General features: G+C 36.1%; 1 protein-coding gene across 1 annotated transcript in view; it reads right to left on the bottom strand.

The window, feature by feature from the left end:
* Nucleotides 1-9447: 9447 nt before the first annotated feature.
* Nucleotides 9448-16222, bottom strand: part of DIPK2A (divergent protein kinase domain 2A) — a 28652-nt gene continuing 21877 nt past the window's right edge. The window contains exons 2-3 of the mRNA XM_017882283.1: nucleotides 15623-15926; nucleotides 9448-12307 (exon numbers count right to left, since the gene is read on the bottom strand). Of these exons, the coding sequence (XP_017737772.1) occupies nucleotides 11976-12307; nucleotides 15623-15926 (636 nt within the window). The 3' untranslated portion in view covers nucleotides 9448-11975. The remainder of the gene's footprint in view (nucleotides 12308-15622; nucleotides 15927-16222) is intronic.

The raw sequence follows: 16222 nt of genomic DNA, 5'->3' as shown, positions 1-16222 counted from the left end.
CATCTCTACTAAAAATACAAAAATTAGCAGGGCATAGTGGCACGTCCCTGTAATCCCAGCTACTTGGGAGGCTGAGACAGAAGAATCATCGATCCTGGAGGGGGCAGACGTTGCAGTGAGCCGAGATCGCACCACTGCACTCCAGCCTGGGCAAAAGGGTGAGACTCTGTCTCAAAAACAAAAACAAACAAACAAACAAAAAACAAAGAACAAAATTTTATATGCTGTTCAGGAACCTACTTTCTTCATGAAGCATATTTATGAAGCTTAATCTTCAAAGTCCCACATTGGCATAGGCTTTTTCCAAGTATCAGAACCTATTTTTTTAAAGATAGTTTCTAAATTATGTAAACTTCAGGTCCCACAAAACCTGTATACACTCCTGTTTCTAAGTGAATAAATACATATTTGCATTATCACTTTTTTTTTTTTTTTTTTTTTTTTTTTTTTTTTTTTTTTGAGACGGAGTCTCGCTCTGTCGCCCGGGCTGGAGTGCAGTGGCCGGATCTCAGCTCACTGCAAGCTCCGCCTCCCGGGTTTACGCCCTTCTGCTGCCTCACCGTCCCTTGAGTCTGGGACTACAGGCGCCCGCCACCTCACCCGGCTAGTTTTGTATTTTTTAGTAGAGACAGGGTTTCACCATGTTAGCCAGGATGGTCTCGATCTTCTGACCTCGTGATCTGCCCGTCTCGGCCTCCCAAAGCGCTGGGATTACAGGCTTGAGCCACCGCGCCCGGCCTGCATTATCACTTTAAGTGGCAGATTGTAACATAATATTTACTGCATGAAGGGACCATCCCCCCTTTTTTTTTTTAATCATTCCCTTAGACAGATGTTTAAGTTTTCTAATTCTGTGGACTATTACCCAGCACCTCAGCCTGGTTGTTGAGTTAGCATCCTCTGAGATACTCTCTCTGTGTCCTGAAGCCCTATGAGTGCGCACTCAATCCAGGCTCCTTGCTACTGCTCCTCACCCTGGTGCTCCTGACTTCTAACAGTCTTGAGGGAACAGAGAGTAAATTTGGGATAGTAGAAAATAAATGCAGGTTCTTGAGGAGAAATCATTGTGAGGCAGCAGTGTACTGTAGAACGTTATGACAATCAATTTATCAATAAATAAGTAATAGGGTGTTTGCACTGTGCAAATGTAACTCTCAGAGTAGCAGGGAAAAGAGAAACAATAACAGATCTGCAGACCCCTGTAGTTACAGTTGCAACCCAGAGATAGAAGTCCCCTTGATATAGCATCTAGGAGACAAAATTTCTTAAAATGAAAAATAAATTAAAAAGGGAAATGGGGAATCTGTTGACAGGGTAGGGGTGGGGTATGTTGGCACTTTAGGAAGGCACCCCTGTATGCCACTTTTTTTTTCTTCCAGTGAAAACACAGGGCCTCCTTATGAAGCAGAGTTGCAGTTTTGTTGATGAGGAAGAACTTCCAAGCTCAGCAGACATACCTCATACACTGAAGCACGCCGAAAGTAGACAGAGAAGGTTAGAAGAAAGCAAAATAACAGCAGTGCAAAGGCTCAGTTTGAGCTTAGGAATGAAGCTTTATGCTTCACTAACCAGACACCGGACACACTAAAGGAAAAACACACTCTGGGCAGTTTCACAGCAGAACAATGGCCAGTCCCAGTGCAAACCTGAAAGGGAAAAGAGAGGACTCACTCTTCCCAAAACAACTGTACACAGAGAGTGGTGGTCAAAAACAAATTCCATTACTAGAGCTTGTAGGGTTTGTGTGGCACTGTGAAAAGGGCTTGGGCACATGAAGAACCAGAGAACCCTAAATTCAAATACCATCTTGGCAGCTTACTGGCTCTGTGGCCTTGAACCAGTCACTTAATCTCTATATCCATACTTTCTTTATATGTAAAGTGAAAATAGCATACCTATCTTGCTTTAAAGTATGTAGCACAATGTCTGTCACTTAGAGTGTGCTTGTAAGGAGTGGTATTCTTTATTTTTTATAATTTCAACTTTTATTTTAGATTTGAGGGTAAATGTGCAGGTTTGTTATATGGGTATATTGACGCTAATAAATCTAAAGTAATTGCTCCTTCTCTCTCCACCTCCTCATACTAGCCTCTGCCCTTTACAAGCCCCAAATGATGCCTGTGGTTTCTCAATCTCTCTCCCTTCCTCAAGCAGCCATTTAATGCTTTCCCACCTACCATTTCAAACCTTTAAAAAACGAATTGTTCAGTATCTCTGGGCATAGGCCTACTCCTTAGAGTTACTTAAACAGTGTCTTTGTTTCTAAAGATGTAATTGAAGAACCTCTGGCAGCTCTTGCAACTGTAAGACAAACCTGCATGGATACTGTTGAGAGATGGGTCACTCCCAATGCGCTCACAGTCAGTGCCACTTCCTTACTGGCACTGCAACAAGGGTGGACAACTTCCTACTTATCCCCACAACGTTAATCATATCTTAGAGATAAAAGATGTGTGACAGTTTAGGGGCTCCTCAAAGAGTTAAATGTATTATTATCATACAACCTAGCAATTCCACTCAGAAAACCTATACACCAGGATTCACTGTGGCATTGTTCACAATAGCCTAAAGGTAGAAACAAACCAAGTATCTATTAACAGATAAGTAGATAAACAAATATGGTATATTATGCTAAATAAGAGAAGCCAAGCACAAAAGGAAAAATGTTGTATGAGTTCACTCACATGAAATATCTAGACTAGGCAAATTCATAGAGACAGAAAGATTAGAAATTATCAGGGGCTAGAAAAAGGAAAAATGGGTAATTATTGCTTACTGGGTACAGAGTTTCTGTTTGGGATAAAACATATTGGAAATAGATAGTGGTGATGATTACACAACATTATGAACATAATTGATACCCCCCTCATTGTATTAGGTTGGTGCAAAAGTAATTGCTGTTTTTGCCATAATGGCAACATCATTACGTGAGACAGAAAACATAAAAGTGAGTCAAGACAGTAGGTGAACTCAACATAGAATGTTTTGCAAATACCTTAATCATTTTGTTTTCACTTTTATTTTCTCTTCTAAATAAACACAAAAAGTTTAAATTAGCTTTTTTTGATAAGTATAAAAGAAAATTCTAAGTGATAAGAACTCACCACAACTGCTTTTAGGATGGGCAAAAGATAAAACAAGCAGTTCACTAAAATTTACATGGCCATCAAACTCATGGGAGAGATGGTGAGCCTCATGAAGTTTGGAGCTAAGATTAGCGGAAGATACTGAATTTCTACTTCTCAAGTTTCCCAGTGGAAGGACTTCCTACAAGCAAGACTCTCAATCTGTATTTTCCCCTTCACCAATGACTCATCTAATGGGTGAATTTGAGAAAAGGAACTGGGCATGTGCAGTCAGTCACTTTCTCTTCCCTTTCAGGATGGCTGTCTCATGAATCACAAATTCTCTGCTTCTTCATGTATGTTTCTCAAGGGGTGATTGCCAATGGCAGAAGGTCTGTGGTTTCCCCACTCTGTGACAAAAGCAGAGAGGATTAATTCTGGGACACAGTATTAGGAAAACTATGTTACCTTGTATATAAACTACGCTAACGGCTTTAACAACAGCATAGATGATATTCCCTAGCTTCTTAATTCCTACATCTGTTTCTTATTCTAAATCAAGCAGGAAAGTAAAGGGATGTTATTAGTTCCTTTGAGCCTCATGAACAAATTAAGTAGTTGCAAACTAAGCAGTTGCAAAGTTACCTGTTTTACAGGTAATATTGATAATATTTATAAAAATAAATCAAGTAAAATAGCCAGTGTTGGCACGGCCTATAAGAAGCCCATTCTCACACACTGTTTTGGGAGTCTAAGTTGTCAAAGATCTTTGAAGGAGAATTTGGAAATAGTTTACCTGATTAAATATGCACACCTAATTGCAACTAAAGCAAAAGTTGACAAATGGGATCTAATTAAATGAAAGGGCTTCTGCACAGCAAAAAAAAACTACTAACAGAGTAAAAACGATAACCTACAGAATGTGAGAACACTTTCGCAAACTATGCATCTGACAAAAGTCTAATATCTAGTATCTATAAGGAACTTAAATTTACAAGAAAAAAACATTAAAAAGTGGGCAAAGGACATGAACAGACACTTTTCAAAAGAAGAAATACATGCAGCCAACAAGCATAGAAAAAAAAAAAAAGCTCAATATCACTTATCATTGGAGAAATGCAAATCAAAACCACAAGGAGATACCATTTCACCCCAGTCAGAATGCCTATTAATAAGTTGTCAAAAAATAACAGATGCTGGTGAGGTCGCGAAGCAAAGGGAATGCTTACACACTGTTGGTGAGAGTGTACACTGGGTCAACCATTATGGAAAGCAGTGTGGCAATTCCTCAAAGAGCTGAAAACAGAACTACTGTTCACTGGTTCAACCACTGTGGAAAGCAGTGTGGCAGTTCCTGAAAGAGCTGAAAAGAGAACCACTGTTGAACTCAGCGATCCCATTACTGGGTATACACCTGCAGGAATATAAACCATTTTATCATAAAGACACATCCATGTGTATGTTCATTGCAGCACTACTCAAAATAGGCAAGACATAGAATCAACCTAAATGTCCATCAATGGTAGACTAAATAAAGAAAATGTGGTACACACCATGTAATACTATGCAGCCATAAAAAAGAATGAAATCATGTCCTTTGCAGAAACATGGATGGAGCTGGAGGCCATTATCTTTAGCAAACTAACGCAGGAACAGAAACCAAATACTCCATGTTCTCACTTAAAAGTGGGAGTTAAATTATGAGAACACATGGACAAAAAGGGGGGAACAAGAGACACTGGGGCCTACCTGAGGGAGCAGGGTGAAAGAGGAGCAGAAAAAATAACTATTGGGTACTATACCTAGTACCTGGGTCACAAAATAATCCATTTTGACCTGCAAATCTCACTTCTTGCAGAAGTACTCATACATGTGCATAATGATATTCATAATAGCATGTTTAATAGTGAAAAGTTGGACATTAACCAGAAAAATGATTAAATGAAGTATGGCATATTTTTATGTACAAATACTATACTTTAGAATGCAGGTTGGCAAATTATGACCCACAGGCCAACTTCAGCCTGTTTTTCTTTTGGAGTTTTGTTTGGCATAGGCATCCAAAAGGGCAAAGAAGTGTCTGGACCCACCATAGGATTTCTCTCTTTGCCTTATAGCACCCCTGGTCCCTTCACCACCTCCTTGCTGAAGACACATGTTCTGCTAAGCCAAGGAGGAAAACTCAATCTGATTCTCTACCATTTTTACTGGTACTGTTTCCTTCCAATGATGAGGGTAGAGATGGAGTGACCCATTATTTGATTTTTAATGAGCTTGCACATTTTGCCATGTTAGTTTCTATTGTGTTGTCTCTTTTGAGGATGTCAAGATGCAAGTTAGACTTACTGGTTTCAAATACTGTAACGTATTTAACGTTTAACTATATAGATATACTTAAGTATAACTTAATATAAATTTATACTTAATATGTATATAAATTTATAACAACATAAATATTGTTACTTATGGTAACATTTTTCCTTACTTTTGATATTTCAACAAGATAGTTAACTTCAAGAATAATTTGACAATACTAATAGTCTTGAACAGTCCTCCTCCCCTCAAAATGTATGATTTTTCCCCCAGATAATTATAAATGCTTATCCTATGAAATGCTAAGAATTGGAAACTTAAAATCTTCACGCCAAATCATATCTTTGGCAAATTCATCTAAATCACGGGAAGTTTTCTAAAAGTATATGCTGAATGTCTCTCCTCTGCTAAAACTAGTTTACAGTCTTGAGTTATAAAGAGGTAAAAGTCATTGGTGGCTGTGCCCTGCCAGCTAGCAAGAAACCAATTATTTAATCCTTGAATGAAGTCCCTTCTTTCTCTCTGGGCAAACCATCAATGTTTATATATTATTAAACTCTTCTTGTATAGCACTTCACAGCTTACAAAGTGCTTTCCTATACATTACCCCATCTGTCCAGTGACCCTGTAGTAGGGTCAAAGAGAAAATTCTGTGTGAACAACTGTCTCACAGATGTTAAATGATTTGTCTAGGAACACAAGTGGCAAATGTCAAAGAAGAAATTCAAATTCTCCCTCTCAGAAACATCTAAGTATTCATTTTAAGCAGTTCAAAGATGTTTGTTTCCTCTTTTTAGCTGCCTTTTATTAAATAGCATCAGAGAAATATTCTCTCCCTTGAAAATAAATGAGTGTCAACTGTTTGAGATTTCTATTTATGGTTTTAATGAAAGCAATGACTAAAAAATGCTGCTAGAGGGAGACAGAGAAATATCCTCAAAACTGCATTACATCTCACAAAGAGTATACCAATCTATTTAGGTTTGTATGACCAAAACCTGCCTGTAATCTGATTCTCCTTCCCCAAATATTTGAAACTAATTTGTCAGAAAGTCATAATATTAAAGAACCACAGAAAAAATATTGAATGTAATATAAATATTTATTAAAAAAAAAAAAAAAAAAAAAATCAATGAAACTCAATTCAATAGTAATACTATAAATATATAGGCATGTGTTTTAAAAACCAACTCTAAAATGTTGCCTTTCTGAATTGCTGATGACACTATTGAAAACACACCTTTTAAGGTTAAGTCTCAGAAAATAAGTGAGAGTGGGTATATTTTCCTTACCACTCCTCCCACCCAAAAATATTACTAAGTGATTCTTCAAAAAATAGAAGGACAATTTACATGGAGTTCTTAGGATATGGTTGAGTATAATTAGAGTAGCTTTAAAAAAAAATGAAAACATGACAAGAAACTAAAACTAGTAATCAACGACTTCAAGTACAAAAAATAAATAAATAAATTAGTTCACTTAATGATACTGGAACACTATTGGTTTTGTTCCAGGATTAAAATGAAATACTAAAAGAGCACTGCATCTGCTACTCCTATCTTGATCTAATAGCCTATAGGTGACTTCTTTCAATATATTAAGTTACATAGACATCTGATATACAGACAGAAAAAGAAGGCTAAAATTAACAAAATAACAAGCCTGATTGAATAACTGTCAAGCATATTTTTAATCATGTCACTTTAAAAGGTAGTTTTTGTTTAGTTTTTTTTTTTTTACAAGTCTATACTCTTAGAACTTAGGGTACAAGGCATGGCCTGCAGTTTCAACAATATTCATAGATAAGGGGAAAGAAAAGGCCGAGGTAGATCCCTAGAGATAGAATACATTAGTAGATCCATGTTGAGAAGCGTAATCTAAATCATCTGTATACATATGTGAGACGCCTCAAGTTTTGAGGTCAAAGGGAACAAGATCTTACCCTTTTCATGAGATGTTAATTCTCTCATTTTCTACCCTCTTCACCCCTCCAACTTTCTTTTTATCTTGTATGTCACTGATTCTTCTACCTCTTCTTGCCTTCCCAAATCTTCCCTTCCCCTAATTTATAATAATTGAAGAAATGATTTTTTTTCTTTACAATTGTATGATTTTGCCTTCAACTATATACTTCTAGGACTTCAAGCTGAAGAACTTGGGCAGTAGAAAAATTGTTGAAGTCAATCAAAAAATCAATCAGAACACTGAACTCCAGCTCTACCACTACCTATTTTTGTGACTAGGGGCAAATAATCTTTGGGGAAAAAAAAAAAGGAACCCTACTAAATATTCTTATCCAAAATTTAGACTTACAGTTAACAATATAAATTAGTAAACTATGAGTTACTTAATATAAAGTAGGTACTTGTGGTTTTTTGACATGTCAAGATGCAAAATTAAAATGGATGAGCTCACCCAAGACATTCACCTTATTGTTCAGTTGTTCAAATTTCAACTTTTTCAAAAAGTTGATTTATTCAAATAAGTATACAAAGGTAACACTTGCATTTTTGTGTTTCTTAAATCTTTTAATGGTCCCTCCTCCTTTTCCCTACAACTTGTTAAAGAAAACCGAGTCATTTATCCCGTAGAATCGCCTGTTCAGAATTTTGTTGACTGCGCCCCCATGGTGTTCTTTAATGTGTTCCTTTGTGCTGTTCACTCTCCATTTACAGATAGGTGTAGGAGCTTGATTCGATTCAGGGGTTTTGTACTTTGGCCAAACACTTCATAGGTGGTGCTGGGTACCTGCTGAGTCTTATCAGAAGGCACATTACTGTAAGATTGACCAGTGGGTTCAGGTGTTGCCATTCTCATCTATCCTTACAAGGCTTCTCATCAGCTTTTCAACTAATACCCTCTGAAGCCATTGATGATCATTGCTTAGATTTGTCAATTTAACAGAAACTGAAAAACAGCGATATTCTAACACTTCTGCATTGGTTAACTGCAATAATTTACATAGTCAACAAAATTTTCCCTTGATACTTTGATTATCCTGAGGTAAGGCAGGATAAATGTTTCTTTTTCTCCAATGTAGCAGTTTTCAGAATGATTTTTTCAATATCCTTTCAAGGTTATCGAGGTAGTTTGCTGTTTGTGGTTGCTGGTTTTAGTAGCATTTTCAATGCATAGGTTTACATATTTATAATAACATGTTGGAATCAATTTCAGTTATTACTCTTACTGATCATGAAATTACTCCGTCTATACAGCCAGTGGTTCAGAATCCCTGTAGCTGGATCTAGTGTTTCTGAGAAAAACAATGGTGTTTTAAGTTTTCCTCCTTTGGTGATAATGAGTTTGTATTGTAATTTTTTAGATGTAAAATAATATTTTAAGACCAGGCGCGGTGGCTCACGCCTGTAATCCCAGCACTTTGGGAGGCCTAGGCAGGCAGATCACTTGAGGTAAGGAGTTTGAGACTAGCCTGGCCAACATGGAGAAACCCTTCTCTACAAAAAATACAAAAATTAGTCAGGCGTGGTGGTGGGTGCGCCTGTAATCCCAGCTACTCGGGAGGCTGAGGTACAAGAATCGCTTGAACCCAGGAAGCAGAGGTTGCAGTGAGCCGAGATCGTGCCACTGTACTCCAGGCTGGGTGACAAAGCGAGACTCAGTCAAAAAACAAACAAAAAAATAGTATTGTGTTTTACTAGGAGAAAATGCCTAATATAAATCTAATGATACATCTCAGATTTACTTCAAAATAAGCTGGAAGCAAGTAGTTTAGAGATGAAACTAGTTTGGCCACATGTTTTTAACTTTTGAAGTTAGTGTAATGATAGTTATACTACTGTTCATTATGTTATTCTCTTGCATACATTTGAAAATTTCCATAGAGGTTTTTTTTTTTTTTAATTCCATTTTAGTGGTAAAATTTTTTAAAACTCACTACTACAGAAAAGGAAACACACACAACCTTTAAGCCTGGTGCACACCCAATCAGTAGTTCCCTCAAAATTCTAATCAAAGTGCATGCTAGAGGAAACTAGTAACTTATCTACTCAAATTCACTTTCCACTCAAGAAAAATGTGGGTATCTGAAATTAAGAAATAGTCTGAAAAGTGTCATTCTTAAAGTATTCTTTATTAAGATCATTAAAAGTTGTAGAAACAACTTCATATTATAAAGGCACAGGGAGACAGTTTGATAAAATATTCAAATTAACAGTAACTTACAGTACAAAAGACAATTTTAATGCACATACAAACCCCAAATGTCTGATTCAAAAATATTTTACTGCGTCTATTAATGGGCAATGATTAAAATATAAATTGCTGCCATATAATAAATATCTGATAGTGAACATCTTGATAGCAAAGTGAACAAAATATTTATTGCTTTTCACTTACATATTTTTCCCTGTAATTTTAAATTCCTAATTCTTTTACTATCTTCTCAACTTTTCCCAAAGATAAAATAAATTTCACATAATTTCATGGAGGGGAAATGGTAGTTATAAAAAACTACCTCAAGTAGCAATCACTGCTGGCAGTGTTTTCTCACTTTCTGTTCTGCAATTGCAATCACACTTCCAAAAAGAAAAGCAAATGTTTGCTAAACCATAGACAACCTCTTTGTGACTGGTATTGTCAGGTTTATAATGAAAACTTATCAAATATAAAAGGTGTTCCCTTTTCAAAATGTGTATTTTATTTGAAGTTTTGAGTAAGAGGTGTTTGGCAATTTTAACTACTCCCCTCAAAAATCTTCCAAAGTTGCAAAAAAGTCAGTTTAGTAAAATTCCAAGCACTTAAATGCTTCATTGAGGGCCAGTTGATATATGCAATGCACTAATACGTAAAAATGAACATAATGCAACTATTTTATAATGGAGAGCTCTTATCTTTTCCTTCCAGTTTTAAACTGGAATTAACTTTACTGACTTCATCCTCCTATTTTATAGCAACCTAGTTTTAGATGGTACAAGTTGAATTTCTATCACAAGACAATAAAATAACATGAATGCATTATCCTAGTTAATGCTATTTCAACTTAAGAAATATCTACATTGAAGTATTTGATAATAATTGTAAAGTTACTTAACCATATGTCATGTTCAGACAGTATGTAGCAGCTAGTAACGTGCCTGGCACTGAGTTGATGCTTAATAAATAGTTGCTGAATAAATGAAAAAGAAAAACGTGGCTTTGGTTGTGCATACTTTAATCACTTTCTGATTTAGAAAAAGATCAGTCTAGAGCTCACTACTGCACACTACATCAAATTTTGCTGTAAACAAAAGTAACAACTTCAAACAGAAAAATATTACCTGTTAGTGATAGTCAACTTACATACTGTAACATTGTTTAAAGAGCCCACACATTTCTATGCAAATAATTAAATTTGATGTTTTGATGTTTAACCATTAGGTAAAGAAGACCAAAGTGGGCTGACTGGCTAACTTGTCTGCTTTACTGTGATAATGATTAGTTCCTCAACAAATAAAAGGTTATGATGCCCAATTAAATTCAAACAATGGCTACCATGTCACTTTTGCAAAACTACCTACTAGTAAAAGGTAGGATAACTTTATATTACTTGAAAGCAGTAGTTTAACTTTAAACAGAAAGAATCATCAGGAAGATCTGAATTTAATAATGACAGAGCTAGAAAACTGGAAGTAGGGTGGTAAGAATAAGTAGGTGATCAATTCTATTTTAAATTCTAAACATGAGACTAGGTGTAATATTTCTTTGGCATATGCATTACTATCTTGGACTAGTTAACACTTTTTAGATACTGGGTTGTATTTTTTTTCTGAGTCAAAATTAACATCGAGATACAGATTCTAGTATATTCTTCTTAAAGCCTTTAGTAAAAGATAAAATGACATTTTGCAACATATGCCAAACTTCATGTTTAGTGTATACTTGTAATTATTGGCATAGAGGAATATAACTGTTAAATAACCAGAAATGATACCATGCAATGGTGAAACTACAGAAGGTGGTGAAAAGAAGTATTTACATCATATAATATTTAGCTTTCTTTAAAAAAAACACACACACAGTAAACCTGGGAATCCTGCCCTAACAGTAAATATGTACCAAATAGCACTGAATGAGAACTAGTAAAAATTTAAATGAACACCTACAGTAACCTGAATTTTCAAAATTTAATTAAAAAAAAAAAAAAATGGGAAAAAACCCTACACATCAAAAGGAAAAAGCGGCCTATAAAACAGGCCAATCTGACTTGACATTCAAAGTAAATGCAAGAGATTCACAAAATCATGATAGTAAATGCAAACTAAGTACCAAGTACCCTTTGATACACAAGTCAATGTACTATCAGACTCATTTCCAATAGCTTAACAATATTCATTAATCCACTCAAGCATTCTGGTGTAGTGGGGAGCAGCTGATGACAGCTCAAGCCTCCAAAGTTTATCATACTTATTTGCAGAAGCATCATGTGATTTTTGAAGTAATGTCTTATTTTGATGGATGTTAACATTAAGTTCTATCAGTGCAAGTTTATCATCCTCTGAATGTAACATTTCCAAATTTCATTTTTTCAGATAGTTTTTTGGTGGTTTAGTTTTAGCCAGTGCTGTTTCAATGGAGGAAAAAAGAAAAGGTCACCATAGACTACCTCACGTTGTTACTTAATTGTGCTAGGTATTCACGCAGTTCTTTTGCAGCCTGGAATCTGCCATAGCGCTTCTTTGGGTTGGCACACTCATCCAGCAAGGCCTCGAGCCGGCCATCTTTGGCAATTTCACTTGGTGGATCATGAAGGAGTCCTCCAGACGTGCCACGCCAGGTGGCATGTCTGGATAAGAGGTTCTGACAAACAGCATAGTAATTGTGGTCCACAGTGGCACGAGCACAAAGAATTTCTTTTGAAAATGATAAGCAAGCCTCCTTATCACAGTCATCAAACTTGCTTTCATACCATACATCCCAATTTTCAGGTTTATCTGTGAAAGGAGGAAAAGCAGAAATAGAAAAAAATTTTTTAAGTAGTTTTCATTGCTTCCAAAAATAGAGTATTTCACTAATTAATAGTATTTGTTCTATACTTTTAGGTAAAAGTATATTATAACTTTAAACATTTAAATATATAAATTCATACAAACATTCACTGAGAGCCCACCAATGCTAGGCAGAAAGATTCAAAAAGGTCCCTACCACTTACAGGTTTAGTCTAGTGACTTTCCATCGTACACAGAAAGTGCCATAAAGAAAATGACACAATGCTACAGGAATAGTGGGGAATTAGCACTTATCCCTGGGGCTGTAGAAGGCTGCAAAAAGGAGAACATCTGATTTAGGTCTTAAAAGATAACAAATCTGAAAAGAAACTAGGAAAAATAGCACTCTAGGTTCAGGACACAGTATATGCAAAGGCATGGACTTAAGAGATTGGTCCATTTGGTTGACGAAGCAATAAGTTCACTGTGGCTACAGTGTGAGAAAGGTAGTTGGCAAGGAGATACAGGTGACGCTAGAGAAATAGGTCATAACTTGTGTAATCATGACCATAATTTATTTCATAGAAAGATAACTCTGGCCTGAAGACTGGAAGGATTAAGACCATGACAGCAACTATAGAGGGCCCAGAATGAAAAGTTAGATTGGAGAAACATTTCAGGCAAAAATAAGTAAGTATATGGGTAAAGTTTAAGGTTCTAATTGGATGACAAGGTATGTACAATTGCATAATAGTGTCAATATTTTATATATAGACAACATAAATATAAAGGAGCTATAAGGTATCAGGTTGGCACGTCACATGTGCAACTAGAACTAGACTTGAAACATGAGTTTGAGATAAGAGGGATAATAGGCATATTAAGAACACATAAGCACACATGTACTTGAAGGAGCCCAGGCTTGAAAAACAAATAGCTAGCTGTATATGGAAGGAAGAGACATTTTTGGAAGAGGAAACTGCATATGGGAATGCCCAGAAGTGGGCCAATTCATTCAGGAAAACAAAAGACCATTGTAGCAGAAGCACTGAGGGCAATAGACAGAGGGGTATTAAAAATGAAACACTCGAAAAATACATACATACATAAGGCTGTATGGGCGGGGTGGGCTCACATCTGTAATCCCAGCACTCTGAGAGGCGAAGGTGAGAGGACTGCTTGAGCCCACAAGTTTGAGACCAGTCTGGGCAACTTAGCGAGATCCCACCTTTACAAAAAATTAAAAAATTAGTCAGGCATGGTGGTGTATGCCTGTAGTCTCAGCTACTTGGGAGGCTGAGGCAGGAGGATCACTTGAGCTAGGGAGGTCGAGGCTGCAGTGAGCCATGATCATGCCACTGCACTTCAGCCTGGGTGACAGAGACCCTGTCTCAAAAAAGAAAAAAAGGAATCAGAAGAGGGCCAAGTCACACAGATTACAGATTATGCCCTGGCAAGGCATTTGGATTTTACTTCAAGAACAACGGGAAGTCATTAAAACCATTTAAGCAAAAGAGTAGTAAGATTAATGTTTTTTTAAGGTTACTATTCCAAAGAGGAAACAACTTCAAGAAGTTGATACTAGTCAAAATCACTTCACAAATTTGCCAATTAGGAGGTTGCTAATGGCAAGGCAGAGGTCTATGTCAGGTTTTAATGGACTAAGGAATGAACAGAGGCTGAGGAAGCAGAAAGGCAATAAATACTTTTAAATAAAACAGTGGACAAGCAAGGAGAAGCAGAAGAGAATCTTACATATACTTTTTATAGGGAGGCAAAAGAAACGTTGGATATTAAAAGGAGGTGGGACACTGAAGAAGGTAACTGATGTAACAAGTTCTCAAAGAAGAATCTATCTGAAAAAGAAAGACCAATGTGTGTTGTTTTAATGAGGTTTAGACAATAAAGGACACTGAGGGAGTTGCCACAGCAAAATCTCAATTTCCCTGTGAAGAAATAAAATAAAGGTAATTTACTAGAAAGTGGAAAGAAAAGGGAGTGAATGAACGGACAGAGGCTTTTGCAAAATGGCTACTTAGAGGACCCATGAGACATCTGAAAAGAAATGAACACATTTAAAGTATTACTAGAGCAATGCTCACTGTATGAAATGTAAGAATACAGAAGCTATATGGTTGGATTCATCTAAGGTCAGGAATTAGTAATAATTATTCCAGGAATGTCTGCATAAAATGAATTATAAAAAAAAATTTTTATAAACACTGAAATAATTTTTTAAGCTTAGGAAAATTGCACTTTATGAATATAATAAAAACCACCTGCTTGTGTACACTTCAAAAAAGCATAGTATACGCTGCTACAATATTCACAAATGTAGGAAGAGGTAAATAGAGAGTAGAATATTTCAGCAGGATGTTCACCTCCCATAGGAGGATCTACAGGGCAAGTCAATAAATAATCAGGAAATAGTCTGGTAAGTATAAAATCTGAACAAGGGGGTGGGAAAATCAAGTATTTAATAGGATCATGCTAAGATCATGCAAAAAGTAAATGTCAACCTAATATATGGCTGTCACATAAACTTTTCCCCAGGTGCCACAAATTTTCAGCCTTTGTCAAAATATATTTATATTACTTTTATCAGGGGGAAAGAAGAGATTAAAAAATATAAAACCCTCACCATGGAGCAACACCGTTTGGTTTTTCTAACTGAATTGGTTCTAGACCTACAGGCTTTGTCCCTGACGCTTCAAAACTTCTATGGCATTTAATTTTCAAAACACTTCAGACACTATCCATCTATCCTGTGAAGAACTCAAAAATAAACTGAGAGCAAAGTTTTGGGTGAGATGTAATAATCAGAACGTCAAACCAAATTCACAGCTGCAGTCCCAGGAATCACCAAAATGGTTAAAAATAAAGTACAAACCATATTTCAAGAACCCATACGACCATTCTGTTTTTCACTTTCAGTACAGAATTCAACACATTACATGAATATAATTATATTCAACAGTTTATTATAAAATAGGTTTTACTTTACACAATTCCCCCAACTGTAGGCTAATGTAAGTGCTCTGAGTATGTTTAAGGTAGGCGAGACTAAGCTATGATGCCCCATATGTTAGATGTATTTCAAACAACAATATTTTCAACGTAGACTGGGTTTATCAAGATGTTATCCCCTAGTAAGTCAAAGAGGATCTGTATTCGTTTATTGACAGTGGTTATATAAAGCAAAGAAAGATGTGTAAAGTTGCCATCTAAGGAGGAAATTCAAGGCTCATTTCATACAAGTATAAACATTATATTGACATAGGAAACAATGAGTAGAAAAAAATCTAAAAACTATATACTTACTTTGTCTAATTAATCTTTTGTCAGCAACCAAAACATTTTCAGCATCCACAATGATTACCTTCCCATCTCTAGGACCAACTGCAAAATTGTCAAAGCTGACGTCCAGGAGGTAGAGTGCAAATTCAAAGTCATTGTTTGTAAGCTGTTCTGCTATTTCCATTAATTGCCAAGCGAGGTCAACTCGTTTCTCCCATGGCGCATTAAAGTAACTCCACAGTTCTTCTCCAACATAATTTACAGCCACCATTCTTCCACAAGCTCCAAGATACTTTGCAAATGGCCAACCTTCATCAGACGGAAAACTCTACAAAAGAATTATCTTAATATTACAAGAGATTCTGATGAATATATCCTAGGTCTATCCTCAGATCCTTTCAGTAGAAATTGCTACTAGGAATGACTTTGGATGTTCTTACTACATTCGACAGTTTATTAGAGATTAAATTCATTTTTTCCTAATTCATACCAGTACCACGGACCTGAAAAATATTTAAATAGAGAACTTTACACTATAAAGCTAAAATAGGATGACAAGTCTTGCTTATCAAAATCTAAGACCCAAATTGATCAATAAGAGGGAAGATACTGTCTTTATTACCA

Source organism: Rhinopithecus bieti, unplaced genomic scaffold, assembly GCF_001698545.2.
Source record: "Rhinopithecus bieti isolate Rb0 unplaced genomic scaffold, ASM169854v2 scaffold_12642, whole genome shotgun sequence".
NCBI classification, from domain to species: Eukaryota; Metazoa; Chordata; class Mammalia; order Primates; family Cercopithecidae; genus Rhinopithecus; species Rhinopithecus bieti.
The sequence above is the reverse complement of the archived record's forward strand: the minus strand, read 5'-3'. Positions and strand labels throughout refer to the sequence as shown.